Source organism: Ambystoma mexicanum, chromosome 2q (assembly GCF_040938575.1).
Source record: "Ambystoma mexicanum isolate Mex_15411 chromosome 2q, UKY_AmexF1_1, whole genome shotgun sequence".
NCBI classification, from domain to species: Eukaryota; Metazoa; Chordata; class Amphibia; order Caudata; family Ambystomatidae; genus Ambystoma; species Ambystoma mexicanum.
In genome coordinates, this window is record NC_090924.1 from 1,261,556,685 (window position 1) to 1,261,576,741 (window position 20,057).

Below are 20,057 nucleotides of genomic sequence, written 5' to 3' on the forward strand. Positions count from 1 at the left end.
TGTAAATATATTGCAACCAATAAGCCCTTGAAAAACCACCTAAACATCACTTCACGGGTGTTTCTGTAACAACCTCATTGGTTATGAGCCCAAAACATGGCGCTCGTTTGTTCCTTGCCTGACTTCCTAGATGAGGCTCAATGGAAAGAGTAGTAGGACTTTAGATTGCCATGACAACCTATGTTAACTGTGCCAGTGCAGCGATCTGCACAATCCAGACGGCAGCAGACTTCAGCGGACCAGGAGGTAGGCTCCAGCGCTATACTATCTTTCTATCAGATATAATTATATCATGTCACATTGGACGATTGCACCTTAATTCTCTGTAGCGCTATCGCGCTTGGTTGCAATCCGACCCCGATTTTCTGCCGCTTCCCGGCATGCTTGCTCGTGTTTTACTCTAACTTCTCCACTGCTTTGTAAAATGATTCAAGAAGTGCACGGCAACTTATAGTTTCACAGCAATGTCAATGGCACGCCCGCTCGTGCGTACTCTACGGTAATTTAAACCTATTTGTGTCAGACAAACTTGTTTTTCTGATAGGCACACATATTTTTGGCGCATATTTTGGTTTGAATAAATTACACTTCATAAACATAAATTCTGTTTAAAAGCTATGGCTTTTTAAACCACGCATACCTATAATGTGTTATTTTTTATATGATTTCTCATAGGGGGATTTAACCCATGACTGTGTGTTTCACCCAATTGAAACCTTTTGACTTGAGATTTAGGTAAGGCTGCCAAGGGCAAAAATCTCCAAAAATGTCAATCATTTCAGCAATTGTTTTTTACTTTTGATTATCTATTTGCTAATAACGCTTTTGTGTTTTTGTCATTTGATTTTGTTTATTTGTTTTTTCTCAATATGACTTACCTTTGACTTCCCTACCCTTCACCCCTCCTTATTTCTCTGTGACCACACCACGATTTTGACTTTTTTCGGTATGGGTCGTTTTTAATTTGTTTTATCATGACCTATGATTGTAATGCATATCCGTCTATTTTGCCATATGTTCACTGTCTTTATGTTACTTATCAGCATTGCTACCAGCCATGATCTGAAAAAGACACTGGTGTGTCGAAACACGTGTCATCCGTAAAGGGCATTTTCAATTCAATATAATAAACCAACCTACCTTTCACAAATACCCAGTGTGGCGAAGTCCTTTCAACTATTGCTCCAAGGGGTCAGGGTCACTAGTGTCACTTTATTCTTGCTCCACACAACCTGCGACACCTTCTCGAATTGGAATAATAATCAGGCGCATGGTAACTTTGCAAGTTGGTACCAAACAAAAAAAAAACGGAGTTGTGGTACAGCAGATCCTGAACAGGTCGGTAGAGTGGTGGTGATGCCCAGAGTTGGCAGCCATGATCCAAAGTGCCACGCTTAGTGCCTACTATTGTCACCAGAAGTGGAAGTCAATGTATTTTACCATCTGTTCTACTGTCTGGTGTCCAGCCTTCATCAGATACCTAAAGGCACTCAGGTGGGAGTACCTGGTAGGAGAGCCCAAATGGATCAATACCAGTCCTGATGACACCACCAGGCAAGAAAGTACAACCAACAGCCATAAAAAAGCATGGGACACCACAATCCTAAAGAGTGAGTGACTGCTTTCCATCAAGGAAGCACACCTAGAGGAGAGGAAGGACTGCAGTCCACCGACCTGGAGAAAGGCTGCACAGCACATGATACCTCAACACTCCTCCCTAGGCACCCCAGTTAAGGCACTTCCACCTAATACATACATTATATGAACTGAACAGCGTAAATGCAATACCCTTGTTAAAGATGTGGTATTTTCCATGCTTCCTTTCCTTAATCCACAAAAGGTGGACATATTAACTGTCCTAGTCCTCTAAATAAATCGACTGCTCCATCAGCATTTAAGCGGGGCTCCCTAGGAAATTTGTGCATACATTGCAACTCATCTTAAACTAAGGTGAACATGTGGTAGTTTTCAAGCATGATCACACTACAAAGTCTTCAATGGCTGCCTGTCCTACAATGCATGATGATTTTCAAGACCCTGAGCATCACTTTAAGAGTTTTCTGCCCCAGTGTACCTCATGAATAGGATGGTTCTATGAAGAGTCTTCATAACTGGAGGACCCGTCATCATTGTTGGCTTATGAACTCATATTGTCGCTATATTTTGTTAATTGGGCACCTGAAATGCAACTAAGAAAATATATTCCTTTGCCTTCATGAGTGTGATTCCCTCCTCACCCCTTAGTCTCATCTCGTGCCATTAAGCAACTCAATATGCAAGTAATGTCTAATAGAACTCCAAATTAATATAGAATGTACCACAAAAGAGTCATCCTGGTTTCTGCCTCATACCTACTAACACATATCTATGATGCAATGATTTTCTTAACAGTGCAAAATACAAATAAAATAAAGAGTAAAAACTAAAAAACGTTGAATGCAACTTACGTCATCTCACTCAACAGTCCATACGCTTCTATCAATGAATGCACCATGCTGGCCTGCAAAAACATAGCAAGAAAAGAAAAAATGAAATTATGCTCAGTTCAGAAAGAGTGCCAACCATTTAATACACACATTGCAGTGTTGCAGTGTCTTAAATGCAGTGGAAAGAAATATCAGCAAAGCCAAAGTAGATATTACAGCAACACCAACTGGGCCTGAGAAACAACCCGACAACACACCCTTTCAATTAATTTCAACATTTGTGGTTTTGATGCATAGCTGTATAAAATATAACATAGTACTCCTGCTGGTCTGCTATAGGTTTAATTAACGCAGTACAGGATATTGCACATTATTATCGTGCATTCCCCTGTGCTGAAAAACACCACAGTACATAATACACATTTCATTAACTGTTAGTTAGAACCTGGTTATACATATCTGAAGGGAAAGTGTGTAATACTTCTTTGTACGCATCTTTGTTCCTGAGCAAATGGTGTGCAAATATTGTCACCTTTGTGGCTACATGAAATGATCATATAGCAACATCTCCTACAGGACAACCAATCCATATTCTAACCATTATGCAGCAGAAACCACCACCATCTAAGTTATAGACAATACCCTCAACACCCATGCCTACTAAATCGCTCTACCCTGTTAGATACCATTGACGGTGATGCTTTCCTCAATACAGTTGCAATCCGCACAGGCTTTGACAGGTAAATTCCTGAAGTGGATCACCTTTTACCAAACCACAGGCACCAACTTATCTTCAACCTCTGCATGAAACTCCTGGGAGAACTCCTGACCAATACAGACATCAAGATAACCAATACACAAATGACACACATTTAGAAAAGCAATTGCATTAATGACAACCATTGACTCAAACAGAGCCTGTCAGTCCATCATCCAATCCGGGATATGAAACTCAAATGCCCAACGCCCAAATCAGCAATTCTTCTAGGATATCCCACCAAGCATGCCCAGGTCCTGAATTGGCTGATGCAAATGACGCTCGAAGGAGTTCTACCTGAACTTGACCTCGCTTACAAAAAATAAAAAAAACTCACATCTAGAAAGTCCTAAAAAGCAGAATACCAGCTAACACTCCTCTACAAAGTCTAGCCTACATCCCCACCCGAAATCGTCCCATATTCTATTCACATGACTAGATTCTCTGATCAACCCTGTGTCCCTCTTTGGCATAAAGCAACTTGTATGCCCTCAGTTTCAATGACTGGACAGTTTGAAAAGAAAGTGGGGGGAGGGGGTGTGAGGAATTCGACCATCTGCACGGTGGGGGTGCGCTCGTCTGGGCTTTTTGAAATTTTAAATGAAATTGAATGATGGCAGATCAACGTCCAGAAATCGTGTGGGGCTAATCCGTACACATTTTCCTATGCTCACTGCACAACATACGCACAACATATGCACAGACCTGTGTACTCTGGGTGGACACAGCCTACAGGCGCAGTCCCCCCCCCCCCGTCATATTTAGTTGGGATATGAAAGGTGGAGTACACGATGCATCTCCAGAAGGGGGAGGGCCGAAACTTCCCCATGCCATGGCCAGCCTGATTAACTATTAAAGGCTCTATGGATCCACCCTGTCCTTTTGTTGAGCTCTGTAGCTGGTGGCAGAACTTGGCATACTAATCGGAAAGTAATTCAAACAGGCCCACATGGGACCTGGCTACAGAGGCTAACAAAGGAGACAGGAACCCCCCAAAAACCTTTCAAATGCAACTGTGTCAACCTGAAGCCAGCTCCGGTATCGATTGACAATGAATTGTCATGTCTGGGACTGCGCGTTACAGTAGTCATCCCTGCAGGGGAACCCCATTCAGAAGGTACAAATATTTGGTTTGGCGGAGCCAGAGAGTCTGGTCTTGCTGCAGCTTTGAGGACACCTACCACTTAGTACTACATGTTTTCACCCCTGTACCTTTTCTGTTGCAAAGCACTCTGGTTATGACCTCACGCATACAGGAGATTGTTGGTCTGGACCCAGGATTGGTTCATTAAGGTAGGCTTAGCCTACACCAATCCCTGCAGTCCATTTGACTTGGCCGAGCCCCTCTTTTAGCAGATCTGAAGGCTTCAGCAGAAGCAGAAAGAAGAAATCATCATTGGACCCTGGCTGAAGGTACAGTCTAACTTACATTTTCCGACAGTGAAGGAAGGCAAGGACCTCCAAAGGGAAAAGCAAGATCCCCTCCCCTAAACATCTCCCACGGAACAGAGGGAGATACAGAATCCAGAGGACCCTCCAGCAGCTCCAGACCCGCTACCCAACCAGCACACAGCGGGCCCTGCTAGGCTCTGCAGCAAGCTTCCTAGGTGGGGAGTGCCAGAGTCTCTGAACCAAACCAAGGACAAGGCAGCTGCCTGCAACACTCTCCTCAGCTTTGGGCCATCCGCCTTAAAAGAGGGCGCAAGCCCAGTGAAGAAGCTATGAGAAGTGCATCGACTAGCATCTACCGACATCCTCCTTAAAGGAAATTTTCAAGCCAGTCGAGCCCCTCGAGCTACAACCGACTGTAACGCTGACTGTTATGCCGCAGTTGCTAAAGCCGCCCAAGATGCCTTGACCAGTGCTTCTGAACTGCCGACCAGCATGGAGACTATTCCGGACCCTGAGCCGCCATATAGGCCAGCCTGCAGCCGTCCGTCCCAGCCTCGCTCGCCGAACTGCCTGCCACCTGATACCCACAGCTATCTCCCGTCTTGAACTCTGTCACAAAAGCTGCAAAGCACCCTGAAACCGACTCGGCTCCGTCGAACACCAAGAACATCTCCAGCACAAGGTACATCATGGTTTGGCCCCCCTCGTCCTTCTCCGAACGTCCTTAGTGATATTTTACGACCCATTGCTCTCTTTGTGCTGAAACCAAGTATCCTTGAACTGTTGCGATTATTTACTATACCGACTACCCTCCTGTCAGTATCCAGAGTGCATCCATTTTCCTTCTTTGAAATGGTCTGTCCTTTGCATTCCTTTACAGGGTGGGTTGTATTTCGTAGTGTGCTAGAACGGCCTGTTGCGATAATAATAAAGTAGATATTTTTATACAACCTTAAGTGGACAGTCCCTTATATCATTGGGTAATAAATTGTATTCCCGCTGTGATGCAACTAACTAACGATCCACAACCTTTTTTAGAAGCCTGCAGTTCTGTCCACAAAATCCCAAAATTGGACAAGGACGTTCATAATTTGCCTGTGTTTTCGATCTGTTTGGATCGCTTCTGGTGTGGGGCTTATTGATGGTTTAGAAACCAATATTCATCCATGGACCACTGGTTCCCCACAAGTTGATTCGTCACAGTGCGAGTCACAGCGGCAAAGATTCCATCATGCACTTCCCTGGAGGAGATTGCAGAAAACTCAGGAGCGGATATCAATACAACCTGGCATGATTACTCATAGTGAATGGTATGCCATACCCTGTGATCACTGATCAGGCGGAAATGGAAACAGCCATTTTTTTAAAAATAAAAAAATATACAAGGCATCCATCCCACAGACTTCTTTGCACAGGATAATGGAGCAACATACTGCAAGAAGTGCATTTTCTTGGAAGGTAAAGACATCCAACCAGAAGATAAGAATCTATTTGGACATTTCCTGAAACACTGTTGTATGATATGATGTGATATGATATGATATGATATGATATGGCATATGTAACGCGCCTATACACAAGTGTTTCAAGGCGCGACGAGGCGGAGGGGGAACAAGTGGAGACAGACAACGATCCTACTAGGCCAGGTGTCATTCAGATCGCGCAAGTGCAAGGGTAGGGGGACTGGGAAAAGTGCAAGGGGAAGGGGAGAGGGGAAAGTGCAGTACATGGTTAGTAGAATACAAGATAAATAATAGGGCCAGCTCGTGGCAAGTGCAAGGAAAGTGCAGTACATGGTTAGTAGAATACAAGATAAATAATAGGGCCAGCTGGTGGCAAGTGCAAGGTAAGTGCCGGGAAAAGGGGCTGTAGGATACAGAGACAGTCCCGTAGTGCAGATAGGCAGTGCAGAAGAGTGGCTGGGCCAGGGACCGAGATCGGTGAGTGGCCCAGTTGCAGATTCAGTGCAGGTTCTGTGATTTTAGCAGGGGAAAGAGGGAGAGAAAGCAGAGGCAAAGAGGAAGGTTTTGAGGTGCTTCCGGAACCGGAGATGGTTCTCCTCAAGTTTCAGGGAGGCAGGAAGGCTGTTCCAGAGGGAGGGCCCTGCTGCAGAGAGAGATCTACCCCCAGTTCGTTGCTTGGAGAAGCGGGTGACCCTGAGGTAGTTGGAGGTGGATGAGCGAAGAGCTCGAGAAGGAAGATATTTAGGAAGAGAGAGTTGAAGGTATTTTGGCCCAAGGCCCCAGAAGGCCTTGTGGACAATGCAGAGGGTTTTGAACTTCATCCTTGCAGCCACATTTCCAGTTATTGTCAATACCCAAATGGACCAGACAAATTCAGCTGCATCTACGTGACGATTAGCATAGCACATTAATGTTGCCTGGTATTGCGCACATATTTTGCATTTTTTCAGAGCATGAAAGCCATTATGAGAGGTGATCAGGTGACACACAGATAGTAAGGCACAAGTAACTGCTAGAGAAACAGCACATGTTGTCCATGGAGGAGAGACAACTCAGGGTCCGCCTCACCCTAAGCTTTGTAAAAGGGGTCTGTATTCCCTTCTGGAGACATTTGGCAGCAAAGAATGATACTATGATGAAAAGGGTATGCTTGGGCAAACCTTCTTTATATTGCATGCAGAAGTATTTTGCACATGATGCATTTTTCAATTATCCAGTATTCCTTTGCTCATGTATGAAGGAAAACAAGTCCCACAATCTCACTACTTTAGCAAGCCAGAAGCTGTGGTACGAAACTTCAGCTAGGGTGGATATATCTGTGCGTAGTTGGTCTCTTTTGAAGGTCTCTTTTAGAACCATCAGCTTCTCATTACCTTTGTCTGGGGGATAGCTCAGGTGCAACGTGCTTTTGGAAGCAAGCCAACGCATAGCAACACAGGCTCTAATCCCAGTCCCGCGCTTAGAGACTTGTCCCGAGTATTAAGCATGTTATAAAAGATTAAATAATTCACTTGCCTGCCTTCCAGGTGACTTCCCTGTTTCTGAACTATTCCAAGGGTGTAAACTAGGGGTCTGCAACCCAGGACTCTCCAGACTTGGACTACGTCTGCCATGATCCCTAACCACAGTCTACGCTGGCAAGGGCTGATAGAAGATGTAGCCCAAAACATCTGGAGAGGGAAAAGAAATCTGGTCTTGCAAAATTAAGAGTACTATTCATCACAAGTAGTAAGCAAGGTGTACAATATTGGGTGTTGAATGGAACCAATTATGCAACTGCATCGTGAACAAGTGTCATCACTCAACAACTATTGAAGGTGCCCAGTCTTATAATGGAGGCGTAGCTGGCAAACAATGATGCCAATATCACCAAGCTGTGAGTCATTTCTGAGCCGAGCACCATCACCAATTAGCACCCATGGCGGGGAAGCCGGCCTATCAGGAGGAAAGGAATGTGGACTGAAACTGGCGATCTTAGACCACGTTCCGAACCGCCTGATGGCCGATTCGCTTGCCATCTTCCCAGCACACTCAGTTCCTTTTTTTTTACCTCCCCACTTTGCACTGTCCGCCACCACCGCAGCTGCTGCCGCTCCTTCAACCCAGCCTTCCCATTCGATGGTGGCTATCTTTGAGCAGCGTGGCGACCCATTCACAGTAAGAAAATACTTTGCATTAGGCCCGTCCCAGCCCTTAGGACGGGCGCTAATGGCGTGAAGAACCCGTTCCACGGGCTGGAGCGAGTGGTAACGTCCCGGTGCCCTCATTAAACGCCCTTGCTTAGCTCGGTTCTTTAACTCGGGCTGCCGGGCTGTTACCACCAATTCCAGCACTTGGAATGGGTTGTTAAGGCCAGATGATCTACTAAATGAGTTTGATCTGCAACGTCACAGTCACAGGGGAAGAACTGCTCAGCAGTCCAGGACTTCCTTAACAAACATTTGCTGAAGATTTCTCATGATGGGCAACACCAAGCCTGGCCCAGAGAGATTACAGAAGCATCTGGAATTCCTCCTAACCTGTGAAAATGGTGTTTGTTCTGAAAGTATTGGAACCGCCATGATCTCAGTTCCATTTCAAGCTTATGTACCCACAAAGGCGTTTGTACTCCTACCAGCCAGATACTTCAAAGACCTCGTTCAGGGTGTCTGTGGGACAGGATCATCTGCAGAGGTGTGTGGCTCATGAATACTGCTGGAGAGCCGGGCAGGTCTTTGTGCAGTACCCAAGAGACAAAACCAGTTGCCTGCTAAGGTATTGGAAAAGATTGGCGGTTAACCCAACTGTAGTATGTTATAAAAATGAAACCTGGACTGTTAGTACTAGATATGATATGTCGGGAGGGTTAGATTATGGGTTTTCCCTAATGGCGACATACTTATTTAATCCAAATACAGCTGTCATGGCACTAATGGTGTACCTTCCGAGATATTCACTTTACACTGCACTATTGGTAGGCTGAAATGAAAGGATAAACAACTCTTTATTACAAGATAACATTTAACTGGACCACTGTTTTGCAACAGTTCTAAATGGATATCACATTATGACGCACGCACGTATAACAGTTCTCCGATATAGACAGAAGTACACACCATAAAAGCAAGCTCTTTACTAGGAGGAATGAATTTGAAACTGCATACCTGTGTGCCACTTTGTGCATTGCTTCAGACATATCATGTGTAGCTATAGAAGGAATAAAGAAACGGCCATTTCACATCATAGGAACTGCCATGCCAAGAATACTTCTAGTAATGATTATAGCGGTTTAGTGTTGATGCATCAATAAAAAGGATCAATTCATGAATATACTGTGGGAAATATATAGCTGAAACTCCTTAAAGACGACGATGAAGAGCAGGCACGTCATTTCACCAAAATGCCAGGGGTAGCATAAGTGACATCGCACGACCCTTGACCTGATGAAATCACAGAAGTGATGCAATTTTACCCCACCCCGAAGTGACATGGGATGCGAGGGCATACGACCTGGCCATCGCCAAACTGGCCATTCTGGGTGATTTTAATTTGCAATCCCCTAAACTGCATGGTTCTCCAGCACATAAACCTATTGCCTCTCTTGCTGATTTTGGTTGTCCACTGTGTAACCAAGGTTCCACTCATATAGGCGGAAACCAACTGGATATGATTTTTACTAATATTCCTCATTTCTCAGCCTATAACTCCCTACCTTTGGTATGGTCTGGTCATGTTTGATTCCCTTTACCTTTCCCTGCTTTTCTGTTAAAGCTAAGCCACCTGCTCTTAAGAAATTTCAGCATCATTGGGCTAAAATCCCTATTGATGATATTTCACACTCTATTGTGAAGATAGTTCAGCAGGAAAGAGATAGGGGCATGAAAATTTGCGATGCTATTGTTTGTGCCTTTGAACTTACAGCCAACACCATGGCTCCCTCCCAGCTGTTACCCGCGCGCACTGTTAGGGAGAATTCTCTGTTTCGGCTGAATTTCCTAACCTAGTGAGTCCCCCAGCAGCTTTGCTGGATTTTTGGGGTTTATTTTTTTCTCCTGCCAAGAGTGAGACTCGTTTACCCTCACTCTTGGGCATGATTTGAGAGTGTTTCTTTGAATCTAGATGTGGTTAATGGGCTATGGGGTCTTTTACTCCATAGGGCTTCATGTGTTTTTGTGATGTGTGTTACACAGCATCCTCCGTGCAGTAACACAGGGGTGTCATAGTGACCCCCCAGTATAGACTCCATACCCTGGGACTGACTACTGTCTCCCAGGGCATGTAAAGTCACCATTGACTTTACTAGTCTTAAATTCTGAACAGAACCAGTACAAACCATCATATTGTGGACGTACTGGCTGGGGCAATTCAATTGCCCCGGGGTCTGTTAGTCGAGGGGGCACGTCTCCATCCCCCCTGATCGAGTTTTGGCTGGTGGCAGTGGATACTACTTTTTATATTCAACCGCGAATATTTTCCTATGGGATTAACCATTGTTTTAGGCTACTATCTTTATTTAATTATTTACGGTAGCCTCGAACATACCGCCGGTTTATTTAATTAATATCAATTCTCCGGTTGTTATTTTTTTTGCCAAAACTTGATTCTAAAATGGCGTTTGTGTTCTCTTCTGTGACTCCAACCCAAGTCGAGCCCTTTGTCCCACTTTTTGGCGGGCTTCTCCACAGAAGCCCTCCAAAGTGGTGCCACTCTGTCTGGGGTACTTAGGAGGGGTGGAGGGAAATTTAGGCACCCTGGACTGAGTTGCCTAGGCAACTCAAGTCGCACTCCATCCTGATTGGCCAGCATGTTTGAGTGACAGCTAGGCTGAGTGAATGGGGGTTTGCTGCATAAAAGCAGGGCTTTGGGGACTGGAACTTCAGAAGTCGCCACAGGACCTAAGAATCTGACAAGAGAGAAGCTGAGCCGACCTGCCACGACACCACCACCGGTGTAGCCCTGCTGGACTGCCTCACCACTTTTCCCAACGACAGAGGAGATCTCCCGCCGGAGAGTCTTCTTCCTTTGACTGGTGGGGATAACCAGTTTCACCGTCTTTTCGCCTTCCTGACGTACCTCGTGGCCGCCTTGCCTGTGCCAAGCACCCCGGCAACCGGGATACCATGTTTTACCACGACCGCAAAACAAAGGTACCACCTTTAACCGGAAAACTCCACGGGTGGTTTCTTCCCTGGTAGTGCAACGACCTTCATCTTTCCTCCAAGTCGAGATCTTCTCTTCCCCTGGACGACGACGCAATTTGCACCCACTACCAGGAACAACTGCCACCGCTGGAGGATCCTTCCCACTTAAGGTACCGTGTCCCGCCTGGCTTCCCTTGCTACCGACTGTACGGGGTAGATTTAGCCCCCGGCTTTCAAACCTGGGTTAGTCTGGGACACCATGGCTAAACTTTCTTAAAGCCTCTCTAAACCCTTTTTGAACCCTCTGCAAGACTTTCTAAGCATAGTGTAACTGTGTGATCTTGGGCGCATTTGTGCTCTGCTCCCTCTAAGAGTGGGCCCAGCCTTTGGACTTTGGCTCACCAGTGACTTTTTGCTCTCTGCCTTGCTAATAGTGTTCCTGAATCTTAGAGGGGTGTACCTTTTCATATTCTGTCTTTTTCCCTCCCTTTTTCATAAACTTATTGGAGTGCAATCTAGTTAAGCGCTCATCTCTGTATGAAAATAAGTGGTGTTTTACTGTGATTTATCCGATAAGGGAAAAGGGGTGTATATATTACAATAGTAACTGTGTTTAGAATATTTTACAATAAGAGTGCTGGAGCGTTTCAAACTGTGTGTTTTTAAATAAATAATTATATACTTTGATACCAAAGCTCTGGTCAGTGTTTGCTTGTATTTTTGTATCTGAGTGCCTATTGTGTATACTTTGCATACTGCCTAACTCTTCTTGAGGGAAGTCTGACTGCTCAGCCACAGCTACCAGGTAAATCTGGGTGGTACAGACTGCTACCAAGTGGGTTTACTGCCAACACCTGTAGTCTTAAATCTTTTGCAGTGGTCCCTAAGGGAACTGCACAGGTTTCTGCCTAACACGCAATGTCCCGTCAGCCCCATGGTACTCTGCGGAATTAAGGACACTAAAACAAAAGTGTCGTCATTTTGAAAGAAAATGGCATATTTCTCTCGTTCACACCAACAAACTGGCTTATATACAAGCGAGGAAGGACTATCAACGCTCTATAAAAGTATCTAAAGCCCAGCATTACCCCAATCGGATCTTAAATGCTCCATGCTCTTCCAAGGAGCTTTTCTTGGTGGCTAAAGAGCCATCTTCCCCGGCTCAACCCCCGTCCATGATTACTCGCACCCAAGCACAACGTGATCTTTTTTTCAAGAAAGGATTTGTCTTATCCATGATAAGTTCAATACGGAAAGACTTAATTCTCCTGATATACCGATTATCCCCCATGGCTTGTCTAGTCATTGTACTAGCGTTTTTTGTTTTGCGACAGTCACAGAACTATTTTTACCAAGGCTCTTTCCAAATTGAAATCTGCATCTCTGGCTGATCCCATTCCTCTCCATATTCTCCAGGATCTATCTGGGGACTTTGCTCCTCTTCTCACGGAAGTACTGGATTACTCCTGTACCACGGGATGTATCCCCAAGGTATTTAAAACATGCAGTAGTGTTGCCACTGCTGAAAAAACCCCAGATCGATCCAGCAGCGGTGGAAAACTATCGCCCAATCACTCTACTCCCTGCAATGGCAAAAGTTCTGGAATCCATTGTTACTCCCCAGCTCTTGGACTATCTTGAGACTAATAATATCCTCCACCCTTTCCAGGAAGGCTTCCATCCAGGGATGGGCACGGAGTCCATAATGATTGCTCTTCTGGATGACATTCTGCTCGATCTCTCTGCTTTGATAACACTGACCATCAAAAACTCCTTCTAAGTCATACTCAGGCGGGTGTTTCGGGTGTCTCCATGAAGTGGTTTTCATCTTTTTTGTTGGACCGTACCCAGTGGTGTTTTCCCTTCACCCCCTCCCGTTTACCTCCTCTCCGATGGGGTTTGGTTGCTGTGTCCGTCAGGGATCGGCACTTTAGCCACTCCTCTTCAATCTGTATATGGTTGCACTGGCCAAGCTTATCTTTAGTTTTGGTGTGCTTTTATATATGCCAATGGCAGCCAGATTCTCTTCCGTATCAATGCCCCTGAAGGAAGTCCCCCCCCACAGCGTCTGAGAGATGGTCTCTCAGCAATAAGGAAGTGAATGACTGAAAATTGGTTAAAACTCACAGAGAGAAGACGGAGGTCCTGGTGATTGGCAAGGAATCTGCCAATGCCTGCTGGACTTCTGATTACTGGCCAGTCTGTCTGGGGTCATGCCAGACTCCTTCTGCTGTAGTAAAAAGTCTTGGCATCAAGGCTATGGCCTATGGCTCTACAGAATCCCAACTCTCAGCAGTTTGTCCGGTTGGGTTTGCCAAACCGAAGATCCTAAAGAAGGTTCTCCCCTTCCTTCCAGAGGAGGCTAGGGCAACAATTGTGACTGCCTCCATTATGGCAGCATTATATTACTGTAATGGCATTTATCTTGGCCAACCAGAGATGCTAAGGCAGAGGCTGCAGATTCTCCAAAATGCGACCGCTAGGTTTAAGCTTTAAGATCCTATGTACGGTTCACCAGGCTATTCACTCTGCGGGAGCCCAATTTCTACAATCTAGGGTCTCCCTCTACCAACCTAATAGATCACTTCGCTCCTCCAACCAATTTCTGCTATGTGTCCCCCGCTTTAGGGGCGGCCCCGGCCGGCGGCAGGTCATTCTCTATGTTGGCCCCATCATTATGGAATGCCATCCTGCATTATATCAGGTGTAATCACGTTTTATCCACCTTTCGCAAACAACTTAAAACACTGTTGTTTTAGGATGGGGTTGTCCTTCCTCTGCCTCTCTTCTTTCACCAGCGCCTAGATGCCATTAGGCTTTGCTGCGCTTTATAAATAACGTTACAGTACAATACCTTTCACCCCTTGACAGAGCAGAACCTGGCATCACATAGCATAGTTCCCAAGTACACTACGAAAAATATGGTTACAATATCACTTCAATACATTTCATACAAGATACATTTCATAAAAGAAAGGGTCACCATATGCACCATTAATATCAGTGTGCATAGGCCCATATTACCAAATTACTCCGAATGCAAACAGGCGTCCAAGGTCAAATGATAATGATGTGTTATTGTGCAGCACTTAGAACAAATGTAAATACAATATCACCCAACCTGTGATGGTACTCATGTATCAACCTCAGAAGGATGAAAGGCTGAGTTGGCCTGAGTTGGCCTCGTTAGGATTCAAACCTGCAGCCTGCAGATCACACAAACATCTCAGCATTGAGCGCTCAACCTACTGAGCTATCTTACCAGCTATAGTAACATTAGCAATTACATGCCTGAAAGTTCTCCATGTCAGAAAAAAATTGCACTCTGTAGTGGCTACAATTAAACCGGTAACTAAACAGCAGGCCAGTTCACCTGCAGGTCTGGCGCCCATTTGGCCACATATCAAGCTTGTGTGGATCTACTTTTCAGGCTTCATAGGTTGGCAAAATAGATACCATTGGGACGGTTCATAACTGTGTTTAAATGAATGCAGAATAGCGCAGGGAAAGCAGCGGACACACATGGCATCTCGTACTCTGGGCATTTGTTACCTCATACATGCAATCTTCCTGTATAGCATGCCATGGAGATTGGAGAGATAGATAGACACATTGCAGCAAAGCATTTATTGTGGTACAATGACATCACGGGCCCCTATATGTGCTATGGTCCAACATTTCTACACTGTACACAAGCTTTTAGGCACAAGGATTTTGTCGAGTGACCGGGATGGAATGTCTTGTGATGATCGTAACAGACAACGGCAGAACAAAGACAGGCTATAACTGCAACCTGCGAAAAGCAAAATACATAGTCCTGAATGGATGCTTATTCTACTCTAAATGCTTTTTGGAAGTTTTTGTCTGCATTGTGAATTTGAGGTGTTTAAGAACAGACTAAATTGGTGATTGAACCCCTGAAGTGTGCCTAAAATAAACCTTTAATGAGTCTAGCAATTATTGCATAGAATTCCGTAAAGACAAATTATTTACTATTCCGGTTCTTTCTTAGTTAGGGTCACTATTACATTTGTGGAACCCCTAGTTTTTAAAAAATATATATATATTTTTTTTTTTTTTAAGAGGCCTGACAGGAAAGCCAGCCACTCCAGAAACAAAGAGCCACATGGTGCTGGCCACAGCCCAGGAGCTTCAGTGTTTTTTTCTTTTTTTGCGGTAGCAAAGCTGACCACAGGGGTAGCAAGGGAGACCACAGGGTTCGCAGTTGCGACCCCTAAATGACGTCCCTGATGAAGAGTATGTAGCTATAATGCCAATATGCCATGATAAAAAACCATTGTATTAAGGGATTAATAAAGATTAGTCTGCGTAGTCCCAGTGTTCCATGAAATCCATGGGAATATTAAAAAAATAATTATTTCATTTTACGTTTTTTACTTTATTCAGCATTAAAAAAAACATCGAGTACACAACAACAGTGGAACAAGTGCATATACACAATACACTTAAAATATTTCACATTACAATAAATATTAGGTTAAAAGTACAAGGTTAAAAAAAGGTATATGTAAGAGCAATATAGGAGGAGAGCAGGCACGCAACCTCAAGAACACACAAGTCCTAAGCAGTAATGCTAATTTTCACCAGAAACCAGGCGGTTAACACAGCACACTGTTTCCAGTGTTGATAGATGCCAGAACTTTTGCTCTAAACATCTAGGCCCTATGGATAAAACGACCAACCACAAACACTAAAAACTGCTCCAACGAGCTATTACAGAATTGCAACACCTCTGCAGTTTATAGAATGCCAGTGGCTCCAAAAACCGGTCTTACATTCCGGCATTAGTGCAGTACTTCACAAATGAGCAAAACATGGGTTACAGTTTCGTTGTCAAACCCAGATAGAGGGCAAGCGCCCGACCCATTAGGTCTCCAAGATTTGGTAAAAGAAACATATGGGAGCGTCCCCAACCTAAATCGAACATACATGGGTCTCTCAAATGGTGGGGAAATGGCGTCAAGATTCATAGCCAAACCCCACTTTACACAGTAAATATTCTTGGCCCCATTTTAACCTTTTAGCTGCCTCGACTAGGTTCTCCCTTGCGCTTGCTGCTCTCTTAATCCTTGATCAGGCCGATTTGTCTGCGTTCTGAGGATTCCCTCACAACCCCGCCTCATTTAATACCATCAGAACTTTTACATGGGCAGCCCACAACATACTTTTTTCAACTTGTTTTTTTATTAACATTTTTCTTCAAACAATGATCAACAAAATAAAGACAAACCTCCCCTCGCCCCCAACCCTCTCTTCCCCCACGTTCCAGGAGCACAATGGTGAGCTATACCCCCTCTCATGAGTACCATACTGGCAGCGAAGAGTCTTGAGTCTGTATGTCCTCGTCTGGGCCTGTCCTTAGCCAAGTCAGTTGTCCTCACATTCATGGGTCGAAGTCATCCTAAGGGACTATAATTCCAAGCAGTGACATACTTTTGAAGCACCATGCTCTGCGCGCGCCCTCCTTTAGAAATGTTAAAAGGGAGCCCAGTCAGTTGCAAATTCCATGTGTTGTCCTTGTATTGAATATGTGAGCCATTCCATGGCCACGACCGACCAGATTTTTGCGACCCACTCGTGCTTTTGGGGGGGGGTCTTTCGACTTCCATTTGCGTGCCAGTACCATTGCTGCGGACATCATAATGGCGTACACTGTGCATGCCGCTTTCATGGGGATGTCCACCAACATCCGGTTTAGGCCTAACATGTTGAGCCCCCTATTCCCACCCCCCCTGATGCCCAAGACCTGATCGATGGCCTGTTGAATGTTGCCCCAATATGTGTCCAATTTCGGGCACTCCCACCAAATGTGAGCCCATGAGCCCGTACCCCCACAGTCCCTTCAGCAGAGTTGATAGGCTCGAGGAAACATCTTGTTGATTCTGACCGGGGTTAGGTGCCACTGAAACATCAGCTTTAGCCAGATCTCCCGGATCTGGAGGGACCTGGTAAGTTTCGGTATCTGAGCCCACAGTTCTTGCCACTCGCGCTCCTCTATTTCGGTGCCCGTGTCAACTTCCCATTTTCTCATGTAACTTCTATTCGGCGGAGTTTCCCCTTCCTTAATATATTTACATATGGAAGCCATCAGACCCCTATCCCCCGCATGTGTCTCCAAATATTTTTCGAATGGGGTTAGGGGGCTTGTTTCTGCCCGTCTCAGCTATGGATGGGAAAGCCAATGCCTCAACTGTATATATCTGTATCTATGGCTCTCCTTCAACCCGAAACTCTGTTTTGCACTGTTCAAATTCTTTGACCTTGCCGTCCACAATATACTTTTGCCACCTTCCAAAATCAATAGCTTTCTCAGAGCGTCCCAGTACTTTCCAAGGCCCTTTGTGCACCATAAGACTTTCCAATACAGGACTGGTTTCAGGGAGAATAACTCTTACATGGCAGATGTCGAGCTCCAGATGCAATAGCACAGCAGGCGTACTTTAGGGCAATAGTAACAACAGTTTCAGAAGCATGTTTTCCATCTTGTCTAATGCATGTGAGCTACAATATCCCCCAATTTCTACCCCAAAAAGTAGACGCTGGCGTTTCCTGCTTCTTATATAATTCTATAGCAGGCGAAATAGCACCACTCGAATGTCTAACAAAAAAGGATTTGGTGGCCCCACTGAACTTCCCCAAGTTTGTGCACGTTTTTCCAATCAGGGCTGGCCATTCTCCGTTCTCATGCAACCCAAAACCCAGAAAATAGAAGAACAAGACCTGTTCCAGTTTGGAATTGTTCACTTTGATGGATAGAGCACTACATTTAGCAAACTGAGGTTTGAATACCATGGCTTTCAACTTCCCGACATTTAGATTCAAATCAAGATCCTTGCATTTACTCAGGGGATAGGTAGCCATAATTACAGCGTCTCCGTAAAAGGACAGATTTTTATCCTGGCCCAACAGTCCACACACTTCACCAATAACAGATCAATTATCTCTTCAATACAGACACAGAAAAGCAGGGGAGCGAGCAGGGTGCCGTATGTGGAATGCATTGAAAGCTTTTGCTTCTGTTTCACATGAATAGCAGGCATTTAAACAGTGCAACAAAAACGGCCTGGCTTTTGCTGTTGTATTGCATGTAAAGTTAAAGAGCCATGTGGAAAGGGACCTACATTTCATTATCAATGGACAAGCAGCAGTTTCATTTACAAAAGAAGAAGGAATCAAAGATCCTGTGACATGGCAAACAGGATTTTTAAACATTGAAAGAAAAAACGGCCTGCACATGTGTTTACAAATAAAAAACTGATTTTAAAAGCCAAAATGGGAAAACTATCACCACTCACAGAAAAATGTCAGGAAAGCAAAACATGATGTTTGGGTTGACCCAAAGCAATGTATATTATGTTTCACCCACAACACTCCAGTGACATTTGAAGAGACACAGTCTTTAGGAAAAACCTGTTCCTGGCTGAGGGAAAAACTTCACAAAGGAAAACCCCACTTCCAGCCCTGGATGTCACATCTCCCATGTAGGGACTCCCTGCAATAGAATCTGCTGCTGAAGGTGTTGAAAGTCCACTGTTCCCCAGACTGGCTGGCCCCGAAGACAGTTAAAGCAGGGACTTCAATGGAAAGTCATCCTTGGCTGCAGTATGACTTAAAGGTGTGAATCCTTGCTGCACCCATTTCAAAGAGCGCACACGAACTTCAAAGAGACTCATAAAAACCTCTATTCACAGGCTGGCCCAGGGAGACAAATGGCTGTAAAGGATGAAGCTGCCCCCCCATTTGCTGAACAGGAACAGTCACAATTAATTTAAAACACTATTTTCATTTAGGCATTTTGTGCAGCAACCATACTGTAGACCAGACCCCTGCTCTGTCTTTTCAGAGTGTCCTGAGATGCAGGTGGCTTTCCTGAATCTTAATCAAAGACTTGCTATATAAGTATGCAAAACGGAGGGGGGTCTGGGAAACCCTCTACCAGCACGAACACAGCCCAATGACGTGTTCTTGGATGGATGGCCCCCGGGAGAGTCTCAACCAAGTCTTTAGCTCACTGTTTTTTTCACAGAGAAGACATTTCCTCACATATCAGTCTTTGTCCTGCCCAGGGGCAGTCCAGCACCGAAATGCTAGGCAATTCTCCTCTGAACAAGAGTACCACAGCAACCCCATACACGTGTTTCAGCCTAGTTGGGCATCATCAGTGAGGTGAAGCTGTGTCTCTCTAAGAGCAGTGAGCAAGGGGAGGTATGTAAAACAGGGGGGTCTGGGAAACTCTCTCTGGGTCTCACCCTAAGTTACCAGGGGACTCCAGCCGTGGACCCCTTGCTCACTGCTCTTAGAGAGGCACAGCTTCACCTCACTGATGATGCCCAACTAGGCTGAAACACGTGTATGGGGTTGCTGTGGTACTCTTGTTCAGAGGAGAATTGCCTAGCATTTCGGGAATCGCACAAGGCCTCGGCCGGAACTCCCCGGTTTTCCCTTTTCCCCTGGTTTACACCATTCCAAATTTAGGACCTGGGTCAAGGGAGCACTAGAATCCTTGGGGCAACTCTTTGAGAATGGGCAACCTCGCACCTTCGAAAGTTGCAAATTGACTTTCCAGCTGGCCGAGACAGATCGATTCTCTTACTCTCAACTTCGGAATTGGTGCTCTCACCCCCTAGTTCAACAGGGGGCCACGCGAAGTCTTAGTCCACTTGAACTAACTCTACAGGGGCTACCAGGGAGAGGTAGGATCTCCAGCCTTTACAAAATGCTACAAGAGGATATGCTTTCCCTTAGACGCTCTTACATGACACAATGGGAGACAGACCTGGGGCATCCATTGGAGGACCAAACTTGGGTGGATGTATGGACTAGGGCCCACTCCTCCTAATTCTGCATGACAAACCGTGAATGTGCCCATAAGCTGCTC

General features: G+C 45.2%; 1 protein-coding gene across 2 annotated transcripts in view; it reads right to left on the bottom strand.

Moving 5' to 3' along the window:
• HDAC8 (histone deacetylase 8) overlaps nt 1-20,057 on the bottom strand; it is a 1,597,648-nt gene that overhangs the window by 1,541,181 nt on the left and 36,410 nt on the right. For both annotated transcript variants that reach the window (XM_069648647.1, XM_069648648.1), the window contains one exon: nt 2,448-2,500. In XM_069648647.1, the coding sequence (XP_069504748.1) occupies nt 2,448-2,500 (53 nt within the window). The remainder of the gene's footprint in view (nt 1-2,447; nt 2,501-20,057) is intronic.